General features: G+C 46.6%; 1 protein-coding gene across 9 annotated transcripts; it reads right to left on the minus strand.

Moving 5' to 3' along the window:
* On the minus strand, window positions 1–25,945 carry LOC128347426 (zinc finger BED domain-containing protein 4-like). Of its 9 annotated transcripts, none has more exons than XM_053302047.1 (4): window positions 25,864–25,945; window positions 17,796–18,428; window positions 15,154–15,277; window positions 1–3,316 (listed from the first exon to the last, which is right to left on the minus strand). In XM_053302047.1, exons 2-4 carry the CDS (start codon window positions 18,213–18,215, stop codon window positions 615–617), a joined length of 3,246 nt encoding a protein of 1,081 aa, XP_053158022.1. In that variant the 5' UTR covers window positions 18,216–18,428; window positions 25,864–25,945; the 3' UTR covers window positions 1–614. The 9 variants fall into 9 exon arrangements, with proteins under 9 accessions (XP_053158022.1, XP_053158026.1, XP_053158023.1 ...); XM_053302051.1 differs by having other exon boundaries at window positions 17,796–18,257; window positions 25,864–25,937; XM_053302048.1 differs by lacking the exon at window positions 25,864–25,945 and adding an exon at window positions 25,557–25,723 and having other exon boundaries at window positions 17,796–18,257.
* Between the last annotated feature and the right edge of the window lie 645 nt (window positions 25,946–26,590).

Genomic DNA, 26,590 nt, shown 5'->3' on the forward strand with positions numbered 1-26,590 from the left:
TTCAGTTTCTGTATTTATTTATTTATTGCATTTATTTATCATTTTTATATCGCTCCATATAAAATCTCTGGGTGGTTTACAAATTAAAACACAACAAAACTTTGCAAAAAGGTAAAATCAGTTACATTCCCAAAGCAGCTTGGATCAGCCACAACCACCATTCGGGCCGTCCTCAATAGTGAAGTTCTCACTATGGAGCACAGTTCTGCTGCAATCAATACTGCCTGTCCACTCTCTTATAACCACAGGGGTGCCTGTACTTGGGTCTCCAGATGTTGCTGGACTACAATCCCCATCATCCTCAGCCACAATGGCCACAGACTTGGGATGATGGAAGTTGTAGTCCAACACCACCCAGGGACCCACGTTTGAGAAGCCCTCCTCTTTGTAACATATCTGAGAAAATGCAGTTTTCCAGTCAGCCCAAATGCTAATCAGAAACATAGCTGCATGCTGCCAGAGAGTCCCCTGATGATTCCCAAATCAGGTCAGCATATGTTAAAGTACTGCTCGAACCAGGAGGAATCAGTCTAGTGCCAGAATGCAGCCATGGCCTGCAAGTTTGGCTTGCATCCTATGTGGGTTTTGGGGAAAGGTTAAACATTTGTTTAAAATCATCCACTTGCCCATTTCTTTTGTGGGCTGGGCAATAGGTTGCACCCATCATGCTCTACCACACCACTCACTTTGGTATCCCTAGGAGCTACCAATGATGAACGATGAGGTGTTTTGAGTTTCCCCATTGTTCCCTCTGGATAGCCCAGCAGGGGGAGGTTGGCCTTTAGGAAGACCAGCCGCTCCACCAAGTCAGCCTTCAAGCGTGAGCGAAGGGGTGTCACCACGTCCCCAGCCATGGAGAACACCCTCTCGCTCTGGACAGTGCTGGGCGGGCATGAGAGGAACCGTCTGGCAACTGTTGCCAAGTCTGGCCAGACCTGGCATCGTGTTGCCCAAAACTGGATCGGCTCCATCTCAAGACCTGCTACTGGCTCCTGCAGGTACTGCAGAACACTCTGCTCAGCACTTCTGAAGGGCTCTTCCCGTAACCCTGGCAAGACGCCAAGGGACCTCTGTTTGAACCACCGAGTGGAATGTTGAGGTGGAACTACCGGCTCTGCCGACCCTGCCAGGGACACCATGCTGCTGGACCCGGAGGCGGTGGTGGTGCTGCTGCTAGGAGTGGACTGTGCACTAGCAGTAGGCACTCCAGCACCCTCCTCCTGGCTGTGCCCCAGCCTCCTCTCCTGGGCTTGCCTAACCTCTTCAACCAGGAGGGCCCTCCACCTGGGCAGCTGGTCAGGGGTGACAGCTTTGCCCTTCATCCTGGGGTCACATAGGCAGGACAAAACATGTGCTGCTGATTCACCCAAGGGTGTGCTGAGCCGATCCACCACTCCAGTCCTCAGCCGACCTGCCAAGGCGATTGCTTCCTCAGTGTTCAGCGTGGACTGGAGCTCACCCATTGTCTTCTCGAGGAGAAGAGCTGCGGGCAAAGCCTGGCTCAACGTTGCAGCCTCGGCACACAAACTGTTTGTGGCAACAAAGAATGGTTCGAGAGTCAAGACAACCTCGGAAATGAGCCCCCAGTCCTGGGTGGATAGGTCACACACTTCCAAGCCATTTCTGCTTGCCAGGCCGTGGATGGCCAGCTCTTGCTCCTGCAGGCGCTGGAGCAAGAGAAAGGTGGAGTTCCACCGGGTCGGAACATCCTGAGGGATCAGGTGTTCAGGTAGGCCCAGCTCAACCTGCCTCTCCTTCAGCATCTGCCTACCCTTTTCGCTCCGGTGGAAGAAAGCTGCAATCCTGCGGCACCTGTCTACAAGAGCAGCCATGGCGGCAGCAGACTGGCGCTTAGCGCCTTCAGCACGGATGCCTCGCCTGGCCTTAGCCCCAGAAAGGCCAAGTGCATCCCGCACAACCAGGTTCAGAGTGTGCGCCACACAATGGATGGACACAAACTGGAGCTGCTCTCCTGCCTTCACTATATTCAGACCACTGTCAGTCACTATGAACCCTCGGTGAAGGTTTGGCTGCCCGGAAAGCCATCCCTCCACCTGGCGATTCATGGCCACTGACAGTTCATCTGTCGTGTGGTTAGTGTCCACTACCTTCACATACAACAGAGCCCACCTGTGCTTGGCTCCATGGGAAGGGCTGGCCACACATCCAGCAGCAGATGTCCCCTCGCTCTCTTGCCCCCACCAGTGAGCTGTGAGAGACAGGAAAGTGTGCAGCCCACTGCTGCTGGTCCACAGGTCAGCAGTGAAGTGCACGCTTGTGTCAGGCGCTGCTGCATGCAGCAGCCCTGACACAGCCTCCCTGCATGCCTGGTACAGGGAAGGCACCACCCACCTACTGAAGGTGGTGCGAGAGGGGATCTTATAGTAGGGGGCAAGCAGTAGGAGCAGCCGGCGGAAGCCAGCGTTCTCCACCACCTGGAATGGCTGGTCATCTAAAGCAATCATCTCTGCAATGGCCCGAGTGATGAGATGAGGCTCTGGGTGACCAGACTGCTTGCCCACTGGGTATGCCACTGCTTTGCTGTTGCTAGTCGAGGGCACGCCACATCTAGCGATGTCAGAAGGAGGAAGGATACCCAGATGACGCCGTTGCAGGTGCCTCAGCATCCCCGTCGTCGTCAGACGCTTGGGGTCCTTCCCCCTGCTGACCTGTGCCCTGCAGTGTGTACAGGTAGCATGTGTAGGGTCACCAGGGCAGAGCTCAAAGTGGTCCCACACAACGCTGCCATCAGAGCTAGTCCGGCCCCGTTTAGGAGGTGGTGGTACTGGGGCTGCTGGTTCCTTCTGGGGGCCACCACCACTATCCTCGATCCAAGAATGTCCAGGAAGCTGAATGAGTTCCTCCCGCTCCTCCTCAGTCTCAGAATGGGGGGCTGCACTGACAAAGGGGATTAGGGAAGATGATGAGACTGATCTGGCTGGGCTAGTGTGTGTAGCAGCCAACACAATCACTTCCTCCCCTGCTGTCATAGGAAGAGTTTCTTCCCTAAAATTATTTCCACCTGTGAGGCAATGAAACGGTCTCTCCCCCATATGAGTTTTCAGGTGGCTCATCATGCTTGGTTTCCAATGGAAGATTTCCCCACACACAGGACACTTGTTGCTTTCCTTTCCCTTGTCTATTTTTTCTTGGACTGAGAGTTCCTGGAAGTCATCACGCTGGGAAGCAGAAGATTCCTCCACCCATCTCTCTCTTGCTTCAGTTGTCTTGCTCTGCGGGCTCTCTTCCTTATAGTTAGCTCTCTCCAATAATGGTCTGTGTGGTTCTTCCTCAGTCTCACTCTTCCACCCATCACCTGTTGGAATAAAAAAACCCTGATATATGCCTAAGGAAGAAATAGAGCTTCAGATCAGGAAACAATCCCACCAACTGAGCAAAGAGGCACCTTTTAATGTGATGACTCTTTTATATTTAGTAGGGGAAGAGTATCTATCCTTATCCAAAACCCAGCAGTGTTTTTCCAGTGGCTGTTGCTGAGGTGTGTGTGTGTTTGCTTGCACTTTAGACTGCAAGCCCTTTAGAGACAGATAATCTTATTCTTATTTATTTTTCTGTGTAAAATACTTTGAACTTTGTTGAAAAGAGATGATAATGATGATGATAATAATTCCAATTAACTGCTTCTGTAAGTGACACAGTCGTAGAAGAGAAGATCCTGACACATATTGAACCACCTCTAATGTTCTGCATAAACTGAATGCTGGACATGTTCCCAGGTTGGCCAGAAAGCTCACTGGGTTGGCTTGGGATAGTCACTACCTTTCAGCCTTATCTACTCCACAGGCTTGTTGTGCAAATAAATGGAACAATGCCATTCAAGCTGCTCTGACCTCCTTGGAGAGAGGGCAAGATACTAATTTGAGGGGATTTTAATTTTAAGCAGCAGGTCCACAGTTTAGAGGCCGAGCACATGCTTGGGATGCAGAACATCCCAGGTTCAGTCCTTAGAATTTGGTAGTGGAGCTTGAAAGTCCTGGGCATGAGCCTTGGAGAGATGTTAGCCAGAGGTAGATGGAACAATGGCAGCTTCCAATTATGCTGAATAAGTTCTGGGACTGCATAGACATCTGAATATAAGAAATCTGTCACTTTGTTCCTCTTTAGTACCCAGAATGTTGGGGGCAATATGCTAAATCATTGTAAACTGCTTAGAGAGCTCCGGCTATAGAGCGGTATATAAATGTAAGCGCTATTTATAATCAGGGAATTAACATCAACCCAAACCAAAAAATCAGTTCAGAGAGGCTTTTTCAGTAAGCAGGAACTGAACCCCAAACCTTGATTGCCTTGAATTTCATTGGAACCAAGCCTCCTTAACACACTTAATAAAAATCGGTTTTTCATTGTTTTAATCTAATTTTTATCTTATGGATTTTAAATGTGTTGTATTTTATGTTTTAATTCTGTGCACCACCTAGAGATTTTTATACTAGGCGGTATATAAATTAATTCAATAAATAAATAAATGGTTCAATAAACAGATACTCTGTTCTCAATTGATGCTTTATTTTGGTATATAAATTAATTAAATAAATAATTCAATAAACAGATACTCTTTTCTCAATTGATGCTTTATTTTCTGGGTCTTCTTTTACTGTGCTTTATGTAATTTGCTCATAAAACCCCTTTTGAAATTTCAAAATTAAATGCTATAAACAATTAAGAACAATGGCTGCCATCCGGACTAATGTCACACTGGGAGGGAGAGGCTATTTCCACGGATCAACCCTTCCCCCTGCAGCTTCTTGTGCCTCCCCAAGGGTTGCTTATTTGTCCTTTAAAACAAATACTTGTGTCTTCTGTGAAATTGTGTTGCTCACTAAATGTATGGATTCACTGAACTTCCTATCCCTACGCAAGGCCCAATTATCCCTCGCTCTTCCCCAGTGGCGCTCACACCTACTGCAGTAAATGCAGGTGTGCTGCCCTGTAAATGTGGCAGGCCACTCTTCTGTCCTTGGCCCAGCCATGCCCTTGACAGTTGGAATGGAGCTTCTCCTGCCCTGAAGGTTCCACATAGCTTTGCACACCCCAACTGAAGGCTTCCAGGGTTCCTGAAGTCTTCTATCTGGACCCTCTCCAGGCCTCTGGACTCCAGCCATAACCCCTTTTCCAGGTGAGCCTTCTTAGAAGGTAAGGCTCCTCTCTCCTAGGCGAGTCCCAGCATGGTCCCAATCCTCAGCCGCTCCTACCTCCATAGTGATCAGCTCCCTTTGCCTGCCCTGCCTCCTCTAACTCTGGCTTGGTCGTTCTGCCTTCAGCCTTCTTCCTCAGGACAGTGTTTCCTCTCGCAGCCCTTTATATAGCCCTCTCCCCAGTGAAACTTCCAAGGCCTCTAAACCAATCCCTGAGAAGATTCTGTCCAGCCACCTTTTGACCAATGGCAGTGTTTGGAATGTTGGGCAACTGCCCCGTCCTCGGAAGGGGGTTTTCAATCCTCTGTCCCCATCTCTTTGAATGCGCTTCTGCTTCAAGCTTTCAGCCTTTCCTCCATTCCTCTAGCAACCAAAATGGCTGCCTAGTAACCCAAGTAAATAATCACTCCTATAGAGAGGACTCCCTCTACACAGTTCCCAGGCCCATACAGAAACATTCTTATACAAGGCCTCCTTAGTCAGGCAGACGTTAACTTCTCTGTTCAGTAAACAACATCACACGTTTAAAAAGACCACACAGAAAGCTTATCCTCCATGTGGGCAGGGAGGTTATGCAGAACTTGGATTAGTTTCTGAAAAGTGTGAGCGTGTTTCACCACACACACTGAACTGCTTGGACAAAGGAAGCAAAAAGTGGCTGTACTCCCAAATTCTGGAAATATAAAATCATCTCCAAAATATGAGGGAACCACCATTTTTTGCTTCCTTTTCCTCCCAAGCAGCCCTTGGCATTACTCTGATCCAGAGGCTCCCAGACTTGGGTTCTGAGTTGTTGTTGGACCACAGTTCCCATTTATTTATTATTATTATTATTACTACATTTATATCCCGCTCTTTCTCCAAGGAGCTCAGAGCGGTGTACTACATACTTGAGTTTCTCTTTCACAACAACCCTGTGAAGTAGGTTAGGCTGAGAGAGAAGTGACTGGCCCAGAGTCAGCCAGCTAGTTTCATGGCTGAATGGGGATTTGAACTCGGGTCTCCCCAGCCCTAGTCCAGCACTCTAACCGCTACACCACGCTGGCTCTGCCTGATGGCCCCTTCCCTAACTGAAAAGGTAGTTAAGGTGAGGTGGGGGGCAATTCTCCTGGGGGATGTAAAACATGAAGTGGCCTTCATAAGCTACCAAGTGGGCAAGAATTTTTTTCAGGCCTAGGGAGAGGGGCACCCAGGATGTCGTCCTGCCCAGTTTCTCAATTATTCCCCCCCCACCTCATCTGTTGCATCTAAGTGGTTTCCACTCCGCCACAAAGAAGAGATGACTTAGTACAGATTTCCAGTGCAATTCAACTCAATGTGACAGGGATAAAAGGATGCAAAGAAAATCCGCAATTGAGCTCGTTATTGGCCTTCAAGAGAGCCCTTAAAACCTACCTGTTTGGCCTGGCCTTCCAGGGTTTTTAAACTGTTGTAAATGCTTGGCCTGGTTCTCCAGGTTTTTTAACTGTTTAAACGTTTTAACTGTTAATTGGTTTTATGCTGCTTTTATAGTTTTGATTTTAACTGATTTTATTTTGATGTCAACCACCCTGAACCATTTTTGAAAGGGCAGTATATAGAATGAATGAAATAAGAGTATATACCCTTTTTATACATACCATGCTTTTATATGCATTTTGACATTCTGTTACTCATGTGAAAGAAATATTCTCCCACACTTTAAGTAACCATCCAAATGGGAAGTTTATAAATATAAAGGCTACTTACAGGTTGCAACTAAACCCATGTTTAACACTTTTTGATATATTTTGGGAGAGGCTGTAGACAAGCAAATAAGGAACATCAACGCTACACAGGTCAAGCTTTTGAACTCCTGGCCCTTATAAGGGCGAGTAGCACTGAGGGGCGGTCCAAATGGTGGCTGAGGACACATTGTGGGGGTAAGCAGTCTGTTTCATCTGGCCTCTTCCCCCACCTCCCCTACCCCTTTCTTGGACGGGCAAGATGGATATTTGGCAATAGCTCCTATGTGCTTTTGCAGGCTGCTCTCTTGTGTGTTATGTTAGACCCCAGGAAGGGCATTTTTCAATGGCCAGGTTGACCAGTCTGCTTGACAATGGTTTTAGGAAAAACTAGGCTTTTGGGCCTATGATGGCAGGAACATGCCCTCTCTGCTGTCTCCACTATGATCTGGGTCTTGTTTTTATTTTTAGAAGTTTCAAGCAGTTTCCAAATTTCAAAGGGTGTTCTTTCAGGGCACAACCAAGTGCATCTTGGCAACTTTCCCAGTTTAGCTTGAGTTCTACTTCAAAGGCGATTTTAAGGGATGTGGCATTTTACACAGAAAGTTCTGTATGTTGCAGTTGTGATATAGGTAATTTCATTAAAACCACCTAGATACAGTTTCTGCAGGTATCAATTGCGCAAATTCTACGCACAATATGATTGACCAATTGATTTATAGGCCACAAAGGGGTGAAATTAGGTTATGAGGTATCAGTGGTCCGAATTCTTCTGACCAATCATTATTAAGACAAACACGGGGACAGAATTGGGTGGGTGACTCTAAGACAGGATGTAAGCGAGGAGGATGAGAGAACAGGAACACCTTCAAGGAACCACACACGAGGGTAGCCACAAGAAAGCGGGGAGAAAGTGTGAAGACAAATAGCTTTCGGTTTTCAACAGCCAAATTTTCTGATCGATGCCAAGAACACGGTGCCTAAACTCTGAAATTGTCTCTTACTGCTGTTTGCTGAAGGCTGTCAAGATTTGGGTGAGAATAAACGCTGTTAATTTCTAATCACTTGTCTGTTTTCATGGGTCTTGGAGGAGCAGAACAAGCCAAGCAAAAGGCAAAGTACCTAGATTTCTGAATGCTCTTTTCCCCTTTGGGATGAGGGAATTCTGATGTCCCAATTTCTTACAGTTAACTCACTTTAATTGTGCTGTAATTTCTTGCACCTGGGCAGGCTGTCCTGATTGGTGGTGGGTGAAAGCTACACTGACCAGGCTTTTTAACTGTCAGGGATTTAGCCCATATTGAATGTGTGTACCTAAGCCTAGGGACCAGGGATAGATTGGGACTTCTGCTGGTGTTCCCATCACCCCACTGCCCAGTGGGGTGCTTAATTGAGCTGACAAACCTGGTTGCTGAGTTGGCATTGGCGTGGCCCAGGCTGGTGATGGTGGGGGACTTCAATGTTCATTTTGGGACCGGGTTATCGGGAGCAGCTCAAGAGTTCCTAGTGGCCATGACGGCTGTGGGCCTATCCCAACTGGTCTCTGGAACGACACATGATGCTGGTCACACACTCAATTTGGTCTTTTGCTCTGATCAGGGTGGTGTTCCATGGGTCGGGACTCCTGTCATCTCCCCATTGTCAAGGACGGATCACCATCTGGTTAAGGTAGAACTTACAGCCACAACCCACCTCTGCAAGGGTGAAGGATCTATTAGACTGGTCCACCCAAGGAGGTTATTGGATCCAATAGGATTCCAAGAAGCCTTGGAAGGGTTAAGGGTTGGCTCAGTTACTGATTCTGTTGATACTTTGGTGCAAACATGGAATAATGAACTTACTAGAGAAGTAGACGCAATTGCTCCTAAGCGAGCTCGCTGACCTGCTTTAAAGATAGCCCTGTGGTATTCGGATGAACTATGGGAACTGAAGCGGTGAGATAAGACAACTAGAGCGACTGGAGAAAGACTCGGTGGGAGTCTGATTGGGCACAACACAGAGCACATATGCTCTGGCAGTATGGGTGGCAAAGAAGCAGTTCTTTTCTGCCAGCATTACTTCCACAAATCATGTCCAGCTGAGTTGTCTAGGGTTGTGAGGGGGCTAGTATGTATCCCTTCCCCCTTGAATTTAAACTTGGCACCTTCAGTCACTTGCTGTGACTTTTTAATGACTTTTGCAAATAAAATCTCTCATATTCAGATCAAGCTGGATTCTGCAGCTACTGCAGAGTCTACTGTGGAGGTGTCCAGCAACTCCTCTTACGGGATTAGATTGGATCATTTTCAGTTTGACTCCTGAGGAAGCAGACAAACTGCTTCTGACTGTGCGTCCTACAACCTGTTCTCTTGACCCTTGCCCAACTTAGCTTATCTCATCTAGTAATAATATTAGAGAGGGTCTGATAAATATTACAAATGCTTCTCTTGAGGGAGGGCAGGATGCCTTCTTGTCTTGAGGCTATTATTTTTATTTATTTAACATATTTTTATGCCACCCAAAACTTGCATCTCTTGGTGGTTTACAATTAAAATAATTTAACACACCAGTTAAACAATTCAAATAATTTAAAACGAATATTAAACATTTAAAACCATAAATCTAATTGGTTGAACAAATTAATGTGTCTTCAGTGCCTTTTAAAAAGTTGCCAGAGATGGGGAGGCTCTTATTTCAACAGAGAGCGCATTCCAAAGTCCAGGGTCAGCAATGGAGATGGTCTGTTCCTGAGTAGCTGCCAAACGAGTTGGTAGCAACTGCAAACAAACCTCTCCAGATGATTTTAACAAGCGGTGGGGCTCATGGTGAAGAAAACGTTCTCTTAAATACCCAGGGCCTAACTGTTTAGGGCTTTATAGGTAATAACCCACACCTTGTATTTTACCCAGAAATGTACTGGCAGCCAGTGTAGTTCTTTAAACATAGGAGTAATATGGTCTCTCCTACATGACCCAGAGACCAACCTGGCTGCCGAATTCTGGACCAACTAGTTTCCGGACTATGTACAAAAGCAGCCCCACATAGAGTGCATTGTAGTAATCCAGCCTAGAGGCTACCAGCATATGTGCCACCATGGTGAGGTTGTTCATCTCAAGAAACTGATGTAGCTGGTGTATCAGCCGAGACATCAGGGAGAGGTTCGGATCCAGAAGTAGGGGTGTGCACCGGACCGCGGACCTGCGGCTCGGCACTGGGGTGGGGGGGTCCATTAAGGGCGGGGGGGGCTTTACTCACCCCTCCCGCGCTTTGCTGCTTCGGCGCCATAATTAGTTTAAAAAATGCGCCGCAGAATCCCTCGCCGCTCCGGGGCTCCTTCTTGACTTCAAAATCGGGCGGCAGGATACTTCCCTGCCGCCCCCAAAGCCCCCTCAAGCCATTTGAGCTCTTTAAATCTCGCCCCGGACCGAGTGCTAAAGCGCTCGGGCGGGCGGCGGGGAGATGTCAGTCCGTCCGCCCGCCCCCTTCCCTGCCTTCTGCGAAGTGCAGGGAGCCTTCTGCGCGCGCGGGGCGAGATTTAAAGAGCTCAAATGGCTTGAGGGGGCTTTGGGGGCGGCAGGGAAGTATCCTGCCGCCCGATTTTGAAGTCAAGAAGGAGCCCCGGAGCGGCGAGGGATTCTGCGGCGCATTTTTTAAACTAATTATGGCGCCGAAGCAGCAAAGCGCGGGAGGGGTGAGTAAAGCCCCCCCCCGCCCTTAATGGACCCCCCCACCCTAACCCTCCCGAACCAAAACCACCCCTTGTCCGGACCGGTTCGGAGGCCAGTAGAATGGCCTCCGAACCGATCCGTGCACACTACTATCCAGAAGCACCCGCAGACTGTGTACCTGTTCCTTCCGGGGGAAGGAACTACTGGATACCTCGGCATCAGACTCTGTAACAATTCTGGAGTTTGAATCCAAGTTGGCCCAAATAAGATTTTGTCCATTAAAAATGTCACAGTGAGTAACTGTTGGTTCCAAGTACTCATTCAAGGGGGAAAGTGCGCACATTAGTCCCTTCACAACCCTGAACAACTCCGCCGGACGTGAACTTGCGGACGCAATATAGAAGGAAAATAATCACTTCTTTGCCACACGTATCACCTGAGCATAGATCTTCAAATGCACTCTATGTAGTAATCGGTCGAGTCTCCACTTGTGCTCTAGTCGTCTACCTCGCCACTTCAGCCCCCATAGTTCTTCTGTATACCAAAGGGCCAGTTTCGAAGCAGGTCGGAGAGAACGCTTAGGAGCCCTAGTGAGTTCATTATTCCAATTCTCCACCAGAGTGTCGACAGGGTCACCAGCAGAGCCAACACTAAATCCCTTCATGGCTTCTCGGAATCCTATTGGATCCAATAACCTTCTCAGGTGGACCATCCTAATGGGCCCCCCAACCCTGAGGTGGGATGTGGCCCTGAATCCAACATTAACCAGATGGTGGTCCATCCATGACAATGGGGAAATCACAGGAACCCCCACCCAGGCTAGGGGTAGCAGGAAAGCACATGGGGACATAGTTGCTTGCAATGAGCATAAAAGCACCACTGCCCTTCTGAAATTTCACTTCACCGGGAGGCCTGTTTATTCCAGCCTCAATTAAGTTATTTGAAGCCAAGTCTTTGGCCCATATTTTGTATGGAGCTCAATTAGGCCTGCTCCCTAATAGTGTTATTTTAGAGAGAATACAGTCAAAATTTCTGAGGGCTATCTTTCAGGTCCCACTCTGCATTTCTAATGTGGCCTTACGCTTAGAGGCCAGCCTGGTGAGTGTTTCTGCTAAATTTTGGCTAGCAATGCTAACTCATTGGCTTAAGCAATCCCTTTTCCTAGTTGGCCTTGTGCCCCTGATACTTGCTGATTTCCACTCCTCTTGGAAAAGTGCAATTAAATCTACTAGGATTTTCGCCTATGCAGCTCTTATCTACGGGGTTGGAGAGGGCTAAGTCATTAAACAAACAGCATATACTTGACGTTGAGTGTCAAGTGGACTTAGCCACAGCCGCTCTGCTGCCCTTACATGAATGTATTAGATACCTAGTAACCCCTGTGGCCTAGCTTTTTCATCTGCATCGTCCTCACCATCATAGAGCGTTTTCTTTGGCAAGATTTAGCCTTCTGCTCTGGCGGGGCGTGGGGTGTAGACATAAAAAACTTGCATACCATCTACACCTCTGTCCTTGTGCTGCTAACCAGGTAGAAACACTAGAGTATGTGTTTCCCCACTGTGAACTATATAACAATGTTAGGTCGATTTTCCTTACACATGTGCTGAGTGTGTCTGGGGATTTTGTTCCTCACCAAATGGTTGAATTTTTGTTAACTGACTCAAGTCCTCATATTACTCACCAGGTTGCTAAATTTTGTGAAGCAGTAATTAGAATAAGGCAGGCCACAGTTAAAACATCTGTTAACTGCTAATCCCAATTAAGTATCACTGTTGGTAAGTTTGCTTTTATGCTTCTTTTTAAAATGCTTTTTTACAACATATATTGTACTGTTAAGTTTATGCTTTATGCTGGTTTAAGATGGCAATAAAATATTTGAATTTGAAAGGAGTCGCCACCCATGGAACACCATCCTGTTCAGAATGAAAGACTAGATCAAGTGTGTGAATAGCAATATGTGTCAGTCCCGAGATCACTTGGGATAGGCCCATAGTTGTCATGGCCACTATGAAATCCTGAGCCACCCCGAACAAACTGGTCCCAAAGTGAAAATTGAAGTCCCCCAGCACTACAAGTCTGGGGGACTCCAACACCAAGCCCGAGACCAAGTCCGTCAGCTCAGTTAGGGACTCCGTCGGGCAATGGGGCAGTACACCAACAGAAGTCCCAGTATCTCTGGTCCCCAAGATTAGGTACACACATTCAATATGGTCAGACACTTCAACAGGGATCCTGGCAAGGGAGATATTCTTAAAGACCACAGACACTTCACCTCCCAGCCCACTTCCCCTCCCATGCTCCTCAACAGAGTATCCTGGAGGGAGAATCTGGGACCGGACTGGGCCACCAGCCTCTCCCAACCAAGACTCTGCAATACATACCAGATTGGCCCCTTCATCCAGAATCAAACCATGGATGATTTCAGCTTAATTCTGGACCGACCTAGCATTATAAAGGAGCAAGATGAGGCTCTGTGGGTGGTTGGCATTGCTTTCCAAGGTAAAGAGCTGGCAGGACAGCCAGAGGGGGAAACACAATTAAGTTTCTGATTTCCCTTCCCCTGCAACAGCCTTCTGACCTGTCAATGTTACATCTTCTATTCCCCACCACCACTGGAATAGCTGACCCATAATCAGTGGATACACCCCATCTCCAGACAGACCCATACACATTAAAAAGTCAACTCATCCAGGATTTAAAACACAAGCTGATATAAAATAGCCACCCACCTTTATACACCACAAGGGATCTTGAGCCAAACAGCCTGGCTCTCGCCCTCGTTATCCCCTAAAGTGGCTCCCCCAAAGGGGCCAGAAGCAGCGTTCCTGTAAAGACCCAGAGCTGGGCAGGTGACCCCAGGAACTGTGGAGTCACTCAGGAGCTGGCCCCAGTCCTGCACACACTCCCCACAGATGTTATACAGAGGCAGCAGGTTGCAGCCTCACAGGGGAAGCAGGAGCAGGCAGGCAGCAGCAGCAAGAGTCAACAGTACCCACTCAGTCTCTCACACAGAGCAGCACTGGATGGGAAGATGAGCTCTTCCTCTCCTCGGCTTATTAGACCACTTTTGAAGAAACCTGCATTGGATCCCTTGGAGTTAGCTAATTAGACATGTTTTTTAAAATTTTCCATGGTTGGGCAAGGTGATTGAGCGGGGTGGTGGCCTCTCAGCTCCAGGCAGTTTTGCATGATGCAGATTATCTAGGTCCATTTCAAACTGGCTTTCATGTGGGCTATGGGGAAGAGACTGCCTTGGTCAGCCTGATTAATGATCTCCAACTGGCTATCGACAGAGGGAGTGTGACTCTGCTGATCCTTTTGGATCTATCTGCAGCTTTTGATACCATCAACCATGGTATCCTTCTGGACTGTCTGAAGGAGGTGGGATTGGGTGGCACTGTTTTACAGTGGTTCTGTTCCTACCCCTCTGGTAGATTCCAGATGGTGTCACTTGGAGACTGTTCTGCAAAGCGAGAACTAAAGTGTGGAGTTCCACAAGGCTCCATTCTGACTCAATGCTTTCTAACACCTACATGAAACTGCTGGGAGAGATTATCAGGTTTGGTGCAGGGTGCTATTAATATGCTGATGACACCAGATCTATTTCTCCATGTCAACCTCATCAGGAAATGGCACATCTTCCCTAAGTGCCTGCCTGGAGGCAGTAAAGGGCTGGATGAGGGATAAACTGAGGTTGAATTCAAATAAGACGGAGGTACTGACTGTGGGCGGGGGGGGGGGGGTCGGGACCTGAGAGATGGTTTAGATCTGCCTGTTCGGAATGGGGTTACATTCCCCCTGAAAGATCAGGTATGTGGCTTGGAAGTGCTCCTGGACCCAAAGCTCTCCCTGGTTTCACAGGTTGAGGCAATGGCCAGGAGCACTTTGTATCAGCTTCTGCTGATACGTCAGTGGTGTCCATTTCTGGAGGTAAATGACCTTGAAACAGTGGTACATATGCTGGTAACCTCCAGGCTTGACTACTGTAATGCATTCTACATGGGGATGCCTTTGTACATAGTCCGGAAACAACATTGGTACAGAATGCAGCAGCCAGATTGTTCTCTGGAATAACATGAAGGGACCACATAATACTGGCTTTAAAAGAATTGCACTGGCTGTCGATATGTTTCTGGGTGAAATACAAAGTGCTGGTTACTACCTTTAAAGCCCTTAATGGCTCCTTTTGTCATAAACCTTGCCACCTGTTACAACCTTGAGAGGTCCGGTTACAGTTGCCACTGTTTGGTGGTGACTCAGGACCAGGTTTTCTCTGTGGATGCCCTAGGGCTTTGGAATATGCTGCCTGCTGAAATAAGAGCATCTCCTTCTCAGTTTGTTTTCAGAAAGACCCTCAAGACTCACCTTTTCTTGCAGGCTTTTAATTATAATTTTAATAATTTCTTTTAATAACTTTTATGCTACTGTTTTTATTGTTGTGTATTTTAGTCTGTGTTGATTTTAAATATTGTTTTAAATTTCTTACACTGCCTAGAGATGTACATATCAGGCGGTATAAAAATATGATAGATAGATAGATAGATAGATAGATAGATAGATAGATAGATAGATAGATAAAAAGCCAGCCAAGGATTTCAGGCATGCTTGAGTTTTACCAAACTGAAGTTTGCCCTTTCTAGTCCTTACCCCATGGGATGGCACTTCCATCACCCTCTTCCACAATCCACCTGAATGGTGGTCTCTGGTTGGTGCCTGTTGGAGCCTCCTCTGCATCAGTGGGGTCAGTGTCCACTTCTAACTTCACCTGCACCTGAACAGCAGTGAGAATCCCAAACAAGGAAAAAGGAAAAGGATCAGAGAAAATAAGTGAGATATCCAATAAAATGTTGCATCACTCCAACCCTAAGGCTCACCTACAGGAAATGATATAGTGTTAGACTCAAGTAGGCCAATTTCCTCCCTCTTACTCATCAGGCTACTTTGCCCCCCACTTTTTACATTTTCCTTGTAATTTACAAATGTATCTATTTCTATTTCTGCATACGTAAGGAACCCCAAATATGTAGAAACTAGTTATTTAGTGCTTGCCCTGGTTAAATTTCCAGCTGATACACAATTGACCCCCCAAAAGAATATACTTGAATCCCCATATACTAATTTGCTATTAGTGTATGCAAGGACAGATTCTCCATCTCAACAAGACGTTGCACTATATCCCTGGTGTGCAATTGTTCCCTGAGGCTGTGGCTGAGTATGGCATGGAAACAAAATTAGCAATCAAGATAGGCTGTGTCTTGGGTCTTACTTCACATGCAATGTTTATTTTTCATGTTTTCTGGGTATTTTTGTGAGGGTACAGATGCGGGGGGGAGTTTCCCCCTCAGAAGCAGAAGGATTTGTGATGATCTTGAGGAAGTGTTCTTCAAGCTGAGACATTTCCTACTTTTTGTTTGAGCCCTCCTCCCTGCCGCAGAGTTCCTTTACCTCTCTGCCTACCTGTTTTGCCTGCTGTCTGAGCTCACAAACATTGCACTCTATTGAGTTATATTGGGGCAATTTGGGGGGAAGTTGCCCCCTTGGGTTTTCTTTTCTTCAGATCTTTTGAACACCAACATATCTGCAGGTCACCCTGAGTCTGCTGATATCCCCCAATTGCCTGCAGGCACTCCGGTTATTTGTCCATAGGGATCCCAGATGTCAACGCCTTAGGAAATTATCACTTACAAAGCCCTAAATGTAGCTTGGGAGTGCTCCTGGACCCAAAGCTCTCCCTGGTTTCTCAGGTTGAGGCGGTGGCTAGGAGCGCTTTTTATCAGCTTCGGCTGATATGTCAGCTAGGTCCATTTCTATAGATGAATGACCTTAAAACAGTGGTACATATGCTGGGAACCTCCAGGCTTGGCTACTGTAGTGCACTCTACATGGGGCTGCCTTTGTACATAGTCCGGAAACTACAATTGGTACAGAATGCAGCAGCCAGATTGTTCTCTGGGACAACACAGACTACATAACACCGGTTTTAAAATAACTGCACTGGTTGCCAATATGTTTCAGAGTGAAATACAAAGTGCTGGTTCTTACCTATAAAGCCCTTAATGACTTGGGTCCAGGTTATTTAAGAGGGCGCCTCCTTTGTTATAAAACCTGCCGCCTGTTACAATCTTCTGGAGAGGTCTGGTTATGGTTGCCACCAGCTCGTTTGGGGGCGACCCAGGACTGGGCTTTCTCTGTGGCTGCCCCAGGGCTTTGGAATATGCTCCCTGCTGAAATAAGAGCATCTCCTTCTCAGTTTGTTTCCAGGAAGAACCTCTAGACTCTCCTGTTTTTGCAGGCTTTTAATTAGATTTAAATTTTAATAATTTTAAAAACTTGTTTTGACAACTATTTTATTCTGTTGTTTTTATTGTGTCATGTATTTTAATCTGTGATTTTAAAAATATTGTACTATTTAGAAATCACCTAGAGATGTACATATATTATTATTATTATTATTATTATTATTAATTCAATTTCTATTCCTCCCTTCCAAAAATGGCTCATTTATTATTTCTCACACAGAGAAATAATAAATAAAAATAAGATGGCTCCCTATCCCCAAAGGGCTCACAGTCTAAAAAGAAACATAAGATAGACATCAGCAACAGTCACTGAAGGTATTGTGCTGGGGATGGATAGGGCCAGTTACGCTCCCCCTGCTAGATAGAATCACCACATTAAAAGGTGCCTCTTTGCCAAGTTAGTAGGGCTATAAAAATGGTATTAAAATATGATAAATAAAATTAAAAGATGGCTTGGTTCCTAGGCATTTAAGAGAATGCCTTCTTCATCAACCCTGCCATCTATCAAGATCATCTGGGGAGGTCCAGTTGCCACCGGCTTGGTTGGTGGCAACTCGAAACTGGGCCTTTTCTAGCGTTGCTCCGGGACTCTGGAATGCGCTTCCTCATGAAAATAGAGTTCCCCCTTCTCTGAATGCTTTTTAAAAGGACCTGAAAACATACCTGTTTAGTCAGGCTTTTAGTTTATAGTTTTAAAGCTTCAGTTTTTAGAGTTTTTATTGAATTTTTAAATTGCTTTAATCGTGTTAATGTTTTAATGGTTTTTAGATTGTAAAATGCCCAGGGACCTTTTTGTATAGAGCAGTATACAAATGTAATAAATAAATAGTACATTCCAAAAATATACAAGGAAAGGCTTGGGTGGACCTGGAGTTGGGACATGCATTCCTTCAGCAATTTCCAGAAAGATTTGGCAAAAAGGAGGGAATTCTAGGATGTTGCTGTTCATATTCTCAACCTGTTGGAGCTACCAGGATAAGACATACTCACTTGTTGTTCTTCTTGGTTCTTGTCTTCTGCTTGACTCAACAGGAAAACTTCTGCTAGGGCCACTGCCTGGGAACAGGTTTGTGGTCCACATTCTCTGAGCCAGTTCGCAATTTCTGGAGGCAGGATAGTTAGAAACTGCTCCAGAATCACCATGTCTGGAATCGGAGTTTTCATGTGCCGCTCTGGCTTCAGCCACTGATGGCAAAGATCACGAAGTCTGTTGCAAACCTCTCGAGGCCCCTCAGCCTCCTGGTTGCAGAACTGCCACAAATGCCGACGCTGTGCCTCTGAGCTGATGGGGTCCTCACTCAGGATCATCTGCACAGCTTTTTCCCAGAATTCCCCTTTGCTCCCAGCCTGGATGACATGAAGGCCCCTTCTTGCTTCACAGCCAGCTGGGTCTTGTTTTTCCATCTCCATTGCTCACTCCAAGGCAGTCTCTAGTGGGGTCCCTTTGTTCTCCTAACAGATGTTTAAGGCAGAAACAGCTGTAATTGGTGGGGCTACAAAGTCCTAAAAAGCCAAGGCACTGTTCTTTAAGTGAAGACAGAAGACGTGTCTGTGACTTATAGAAGTAAAGAGGTTTTTCTGCTCCTTCCTTAATATTAGAACAGGTTCATCCAATGAAAATGACTGGCAAGAGATGCAAGACAAAACATGAAGGATGTACACACAACGTATCATTAATTTATCAACTCTACTTTCATGAGATGTGGCTACAGCTATCTGACTAGATGGCATTAGAAGGGGACTGGACAAAATAGATAACACGTTCATTATGGCTACTAGTCACTATGGCTATATACTACCTCTAGATTCAGAGGTCATATGCCTCTGAATACAATTTGTCAGCAAGAAAAGCAGGAGAGAGTGATTTGCCTACACATCGCACTTCTGGACTTCCCAAAAATTATTTGCTTGGCCATTGGGAGAAACAATTAGCTGGATTAGGCAGAGTCTAGGTCAGCATGCAGTAGGGTCTCTCTTACATTCTTATTATGTTCTCAAGTCAGGAAAGTAGTTTTTGTAGGGGAAAATTTTATCCAGCAGCCCCACCACTGGTCTGCCCCTAGCAACTGTAATACCCATGCACATTCTCTCTCTGCCTTCTGTTGCTCTCCCCTCCCACAACAGCTGTCTGTTTGGTCTTAAAAATCTTTTAACCAGACTGCCCTCCTCTTCTAGCCTTCTTCTAGCTGCAAGAGAGCTCCTGCCAGTCAGCGTTGTAGACAATACTGAGCTAAGTGGACCAAGAAGGGCCTGACCCAGAAGCAGCAGCATAGCAAGAGTGGAATGGGCCCCGCCACTCAGCTGGAAGAGCCCAGTTTATTCAAAGGGACAGGGACATTTGTCTCCCTCCCTGTTCAGTTATAGCTACACCCCTGAGTAGCAGGAGCAGATCCAGCAGAAAACTACAGGGAGTGCCACAGGAATTCTTTTTTTCTTTCATAAAAAGATATAAATCATCTCCACATTACTTCTTCCTTTTATAGATTACTGAGCTACCAGTCTTGATCTTTAAACAAGATGGTTTTTCTGTTGATTTGCATCAAGATTTAGAAGAGACTGACGGCCATGCAAAGAATCATAGCTTTGCATATTATTTCAGCAGCCTTGTTACTTCAAACACTAGCAAGTTTTTCTGTTCATATTTTATGAAATCTACCGAGGTACTTGCTAATATTTACTATTTTAAATAACACTATAGAATGTCCAAAGCTCTTCACATACATTATCTCAGTAATGTAAATAATCTTCCATCCTATAAGGAAGGTCAGAATGAAAATCCCCACTGCAGAACTGAAAGAGAGAGCAGTCGCCTAAGGCCATTCAGGGAGCACATGGCAGAGGTAATATCCAATTCAGAGCTCATACTTTTAGCCACTACCCATGCCTGCTCAAATTACAAATAATGTATGTTTGGTGGTGGTGGTGAGGCTTTACTCCCTCCACTGAGAATGAAGACAAACAGGCCATCAAGGCTACATGAACCTACCATGGGAGAATCTCTACCATGAACAGGACACGTTTTCACAATCACAAGATTTGAGGGCAACACAACACAGTACCTTATCCCCATCACTTTATGGAGTTCACTTCGGGGCAGGAAGATAGATGGTCAGTGGCTTAGGTGGCTCACGCTCTCTCTCCCCTCTGTCCTTCCTAGGAACATAGGAAGCTACTATATACTGAGTCAGACCATAGGTCCATCTCAATCAGTATTGTCTACATAGACTGGCAGCAGCTTCTCCAAGGTTGCAGGCAGGAATCTCTCTCAGCCGTATCTTGGAGAAGCCAGGGAAGGAACTTGGAACCTTCTGTTCTTCCCAAAGCAGCTCCATCCCTTAAGGGGAATAATACAGTGCTTCCATGTGGTCTCCCATTCAAATGCAACCAGGGCAGACCCTGCTTAGCTAAGGGGACAAGTCATGCTTGCTACCACAAGACCAGCTCTCCTCTCCTCTGTCTCCCCTCTTTTTCCCTTCCTTGTCCTGCCACTTACATTAGCTGAATGCACTAATTTATACACCAGAATATGTTCAAAGACAGGTTGATGATGCACTCTTTTTACTCCAGAATACACTCAGGGAAAGCTTGACTCTTATACGAAGTTCTGCATAACATACTTTCCACTGATCTGATACCAAGTTTTGCATGGACACTTCTCCTGAAGGATTCCTTCCTTGGGAGGGAGGGAGGGAGGGAGGGAGGGAGAAACCAATCAGCTTGAGCAGTAAGGATGGGGAAGAAAGGCAAAATCTCCCCACTTGCTTGCTGCTGCCACCACACTTTCCCCCCTGCCACCGACTGAAGGGGCAGCATTCCTCCCTAGTTGCCATGGCTGCTTCCTGCCACCACCATGCTCCTTCCCTCTTATTGGAATGCCACCACTTCAGCAGGCAGAGCCAGGGCCAGATTAAGGCTGGGGGGGCACTTCAGTTGGGGGAGGACTTGAGCTCCTGTCTCCATCACCAGCAATAAGAACATGGGTTGATTACAAAAACCATACTGAGGGAAGCATGTAAACTGTGTGCAGTATTACATGAATTGCTACAATATTGATTACATCATATGTAAATAAACTACAGAAGTACAGAAATATGTATTGCACTTTATTTTTCAAGAAACAGTTTATATTGCAGGATGTAGAAGTCATACTAAAAGAAAAACATCAACTGTCGCAACATTAGGCACAGTAAAAACAGCACAAACTTCAATTCCTTCTAGAAATGGCTAAATCCCATAGCTTCTCAAAATAAGCTTGCCAACTGACCCAGGAAAAGCCTACTATTGTGCCTTTAGAGACTAATTTGTCTGAATAAGCCAACTTTTTAGCAAATTATTAACATAATAATTTGTTAATGTTCACAGATTGGGTTGCTGATGAACACCCAGGAGCAGAAATTGTTAAGAAACTGGCAATTTTGTTGCAAAGGATATCTACCCTGTTCTTTGGACTTGCCCTTGTGGGGTTGGACTGAATGATCACTCAGGAACCTTTCACTCTGTGATTATAGGGAGGAGAAGAGCTAGCTACTGGTAAAACCAGCTGGACAAGTTTACACATTATTTGGTATGCTAATTGTTCTGTGTGGGATTTCAGCTATTTGGTGGCTGAAACTCTTTTACCTGGCTGCAGCTTCAATCAAAGTGTGTGTGTGTGTGTGTGTATATATATATATGTGTATATAAAACACAGACACAGGGGCTAGCAAAGTAGGTCTTTAAAAAAACAACACCACATTCTCCTGCCTTGTCTATGAATTGGGAGAGAGCATAGGAAGCTGCTTTCTGCCTAGTCAGACCATTGGTCCCTCTAGCCCAGTATTGTCCACACTGACTGGCAGCAACTCAGTGAGGAGGCAAAGAAGCATCCGATTGGATCTCTCACACCCCATGAAAATTAGAACCACCCACCCACCCCATCCCCATTTTAAGTGCTGGGAAGTTACTGAAGTTGCAGGCAACTGATACTTTAACCATCACCCCCACCCTACCCTCTATTCCCCATAGGCCTACCTATTACTCTGCAGGGGAGTTTCCTTCCTCAGGGGCAGAGAAACAAGCAGCAGGAACGTGATGCAGCTTAGAGGGGGACAGAACAAGACAGGGCAGCAGCCACAGAAACCAGGAAAGGGACACTGACCGTCCAGTCCCAGCCGCCAAAAGCAGCAGCAGGCAGGCAGCCTCTCACCCTGGGCTCTCCCCTGCACGCGGCAGCTCACACTCGGCTCCGGCTGGTCTCCCTCTCCCCGCTCGCCAGAGCAGGCTGGCTAGCAGCCGGACCAGCGATGCACCCCCTCTCCCGTTCCTCTAGTGATCAGCAATTCAAGGAAAGGCGCGCTTAGCTTCCTCTCCCAACACCCTAAGCGGCAAGAAGAAGGCGGAGGCCCACGTGACGCGCATGGGCCAGTAGGAGGGCCCTCAATGGGGGATGGAATGATGCGGCATGTAGCCGGCTCTATGGCTCCCTGCGGCGTTTGGAAGCTTAGGCGGCCGCAGGGGGCCCTTTATTATGATGAAATTCGCACAGAGCTTCTCAGGGAGCCCTTTGTGAATTGAGGCGGGGGGGGGAGGCAAGTGCCCTTGGAGGCTGGAGCACCGCCCCCCTCCCGCTTAATCCGGACGCAGGCACGGGGAGGCAAGAAGAAGTGTAGCTAGCAGCGCCAACCCGCCCCAGGAAGTGAGACGGAGAATGCCGCTGCTTTGGAGGAGGACGGCAGTGCGGGGTTGGGAGAAGAAACGTGGGACAGGAGGCTGGGGGGTGGGCAGGGCCAGGTGAAGGGATTTTAGGGTCAACTGCAAAATAAGGTTTGTGGCTACTCCGCCTTTTTCTGGCAGCACCACCACCAAAACTGGTAGTGGGGACTTTATCTACAACCCCCAGGGCAGCAAGCAGCCCCCATTGCCACACTCACCCTGACAGCCATGCCCACCCCAACAGCCACGCCTAGGTGTCTTAAGTGGAGAAGCTGAATGTGAGCCAGTAGTGTGATGCAGCTGCTTAAAAGGCAAATGCGATCTTAGGCTGCACTAACAGAAGCACAGAGTCCAGATCGGGAGAAGAAGCAATAGTTGCACTCTATTCTGAACTGGTCCGGGCTCATTTGGAATACTGTATCTATTTACAGACCCCACATTTTAAGAAACAACCTAATGGTGCCGCGGGAAGTGATTTGCCTAGCAAGCATGAGGTTGCCGGTTGGAATCCCTGCTATGTTACCCAGATTATATAGGGCAGCAACAATATAGGAAGATGCCTTTTGAATTGTTTTTATATTGATTTTAGCATTGTGTTTGAATTGTGGGTTTTATGTCTTTTTTAAAAAGTTGTACACCGCCCAGAGCCTCTGGATGGGGCGGTTTATAAACGTAATAAATAAATAATAAAATGCCAAAAGGCATCATCTCATACTGCATGGGAGATGGCAATGGTAAACCCCTCCTGTATTCTACCAAAGACAACCACAGGGCTCTGTGGTTGGCACAGCACACTTTACCTTTACATTTTAAGAAGCTCAGTAAGATTTGCTGCCGAAGTCAAAGAAGGAGATGACCACACTGACTTCATGTTTACTTTATTCAGCAAAATTAAGTGACAAACCTTTTCCTGGACCACACTGCTTAAATGTGTCATTATAAGAATATTGCCGCAAACAAAACTAGCATGTCAGAGAGAAGAGTTCAACCCGGCATTCTTTGTGACACACTATATTTCTGTGTACAGGGAAGAAGGTTTTCTATTTGTTTGTATTTGGGTTTGTGGAAGTGGCAGGGGAGACGTTTCAAATATACAACCCTGCCCTAGTTTTGAATGGTGCATTCCAGGAAAAGTGTTACTGTTCTTAACAGAGCTGGGTAGCTGGGCTTCTGCCAATTTGCCCCTACTTCAATAGCCTTTTGTTATTGTTAGTAGTTGGAAATTGCCAACACAAAATTGCCAATAGATAGGAAGACAGCTTCCTGTGTTCAGTACCCTCCAGCGCTTAGTTACTGAAAACAGGGTCATGCTTGCTTACTGTCTTTCATAATGCAAAAACAACTAAATTGTGTGGCATTTTAATATGCATTTTTGCATTGTAATAAGTTACATTATTAGAAGACACCACTCACACACAAGACAGAAATTAGAAAAAGAAACTATTCAAGTCTGTCCACTCTCAGAGAAGTAGACAAATACACCTCTCTTAACACAAGTTCTTCTCACGTTATGTTCCACACAAATAAAGTCACTGTATGCACAGGTCTGTATAGTTGTTCACACATTATGTTCAATACAACAGTAATACATTTCCTATCCTGTGCCTTGTCCACCCTAACCTTTAAAATGAACCCATGTATAGTTATTCATACAAAGACATATATACTTGTGTGCCAACACCATGTGTAATGACTGGACAGAGTGTCTGTATCGGAACAGAAGCCTTTTTTAGGGAGGAAACCAGCTGAAGTCTTTACCCCCTTTCACCCCATCCCCAAAACGACAACACTGAAAACTGGATATAAACTCCTTTACAGGAGGAAACGGGCACTAGGGTGTTAGTAGAGTTGGCTTCTGAAGAAACCACACAGAATCACAGCTCATAACTAAGAAACCATGTTCTACCAAACATAAGGTGAAAAGGCATAGATGGGAAAACCAGAAATCAGGTCTCCCAGTTCTTTTGGAAAATTGTTAGTAGGGATGTGCCTGAACTGGTTCGGCACCTTAGGGATCTGAACTGGTTTGGCAGGGCGGGGATCAGTTCCTTTAAAAACCAGGTAAGCAGGTCTGTGCTGCCTCAACAGCATCACGGGTTTACTATGCATGCAAGAAGCAAGCCAGGTTAATATTGTTAGATTTCCTTTGGTGTATGTAACTCTAGAAGAATGACTTAGTCTATGTTATTAGATGAATCAGAAGCCATATTGATCACATATGCAGATAACAGCTAATACAGCCTATGTAGAATCAATGTATAGGGAATAGCTTAGTAGGGCTTCCTCAGTCTGAGAGCCAATGAAAGCACTGGCTCCTCTTTTGCCTTCTCCTTGCTGATCCTAGGCAGTGGGGAGAATGCCCTCTTTGGGAAAGAGAGAGAGAGAGATCTGGTTAAGAGCCAGCATGGTGTAGCGGTTAGAGTGCTGGACTAGGACCAGGAGACCCGAGTTCGAATCCCCACTCAGCCATGATGCTTGCTGGGTGACTCTGGACCAGTCCCTTCTCTCTCAGCCTAACCTACTTCACAGGGTTGTGAGGAGAAACTTAAGTATGTAGTACACCACTCTGGGCTCCTTGGAGGAAGAGCGGGATATACAATGTAAAATAAATAATAATAATCCTCACCTGAACTTGGCTGAAAACAATGGTCTTTTTACCTAATGGATTTAATGTCCAAGCATCATCAATCTAAATGATCCCACCAACAAACTCTGAGGAAACAGCATCTATTATATTTGAGTTATCCTTTTGCATAAAAATAATTTAATAAATTATTAATTTATAATAAAAATAAAATAAAAATAATTTAATCTTTGATATTATCTCGTTTGATTAATACTGCATGTAATCATCTGACCTGCTCCTCGCCTGGAAAAGCAGTGGGTCAGCAGAGGAGCAGGTTAGGACCTGCTTACCTGGTTTTTAAAGGAACGGATCCGCGCCCCGCGGGTGGCTGCCCAAGCCGGTTCGGGCACATCCATCATTGTTAGATTAAAAGATTTAAAAAATGGCTGCTCCTGCTCCACTCCTCTGTCTCTCGGATGCGGTTGTTGACTTACATTGTCTTCCTTGCTCGTTCGCATCAACACATCACAGCCGTCAGTTCCCCCGCCCCGAATTTCAGATCATTCCAAACCAGGCAGCAGACCGAGCTTGCTTTCTGTCGGTTTTCTCACACACTGTCTCAGAGCTCACTCCCAGGAAGACAACACAGGTCTCCCTTCCCCAGCCCAGCCCCTTCTGCGAGGCAGCTGAATCCAGCAAGCAGAAACACATTACAGGTCTCATTTCCCTCCCCCCTCCCCTTTCTTTACTGAAACAATCCCCACTCCCCCCGCCAGCCACTTTCTCTCTCCCCCGACTTACTGAATTTGGCTCTCAGACCCCTCCAAAGCAACAAACAGCCGAAGAAAGCCGACTTTAAAAGTTGCCCAGCACTGAGGTGGGTGGGAGCACCATCAGGAACCGCCTCCACTTTCCATTTATTTGATTGGCTGAGGTTACTGCCACTCAAGTAGCTAACCCTGCGGCCCCCCCCCCCCCCGCTCCAGCCTTGTCTCTTGTAGGCTTTGCTTAAGGAAGGAAGGAGGGAGATCCTGGTGGGGGAAGAGCCCAGTCAGTCAGCAGCAGGTGGGGAAGACTCTGCAGAGCGCCTAACAAGACCTAAGCAGACTCTGCAGGAGGCAGTTGACTGAACACAGAGATTGTAATATAAACAAGGGACTTGGGACGCGGTTCTCACAATGCACTTAATCCTGCCCTGAGGTGCCCCCACCCGCCATGGTAGGATGTCCCGTGCAGGCTTAAACCAGCTCTGGGAGGCTGGGCTGATGAGGAAGGAAGGAGGTCCAGGTACATCGCTGGGCCCTCAAGTCCCCCCAGAGAGAGGAGGAGTGAGAGCAGCACAGACTGGGCTGGAGGAGGGCTCAGGCGCTTGACAACCTCCCCGCTCCCTCCCCTCTGAAGCCCTGGGTGGACCCTGAGGGACAGAGGGTTTGAACAAGAAGCTAAAAGCAGGGGTCCCCCCCCTTAATTTTCCCCCTGACAAGTGCTCCATGTTAAGTGGGATGGCTTATGTGAATAAGCAGTGTGA

Source organism: Hemicordylus capensis, chromosome 2 (genome assembly GCF_027244095.1).
Source record: "Hemicordylus capensis ecotype Gifberg chromosome 2, rHemCap1.1.pri, whole genome shotgun sequence".
NCBI lineage: Eukaryota > Metazoa > Chordata > Lepidosauria > Squamata > Cordylidae > Hemicordylus > Hemicordylus capensis.

Bases quoted from the DNA above. Each gene is read 5' to 3' on its own strand.
- LOC128347426 (XM_053302047.1), bottom strand. From the start codon at position 18,215: ATGGAGATGGAAAAACAAGACCCAGCTGGCTGTGAAGCAAGAAGGGGC. The intron at 15,278-17,795 runs GTGAGTATGTCT...ACTGCTGTTCAG, and splicing joins AGAACCAAGAAGAACAACAA to GTGCAGGTGAAGTTAGAAGT. The intron at 3,317-15,153 runs GTAAGGACTAGA...TTATTCCAACAG, and splicing joins TGGAAGTGCCATCCCATGGG to GTGATGGGTGGAAGAGTGAG.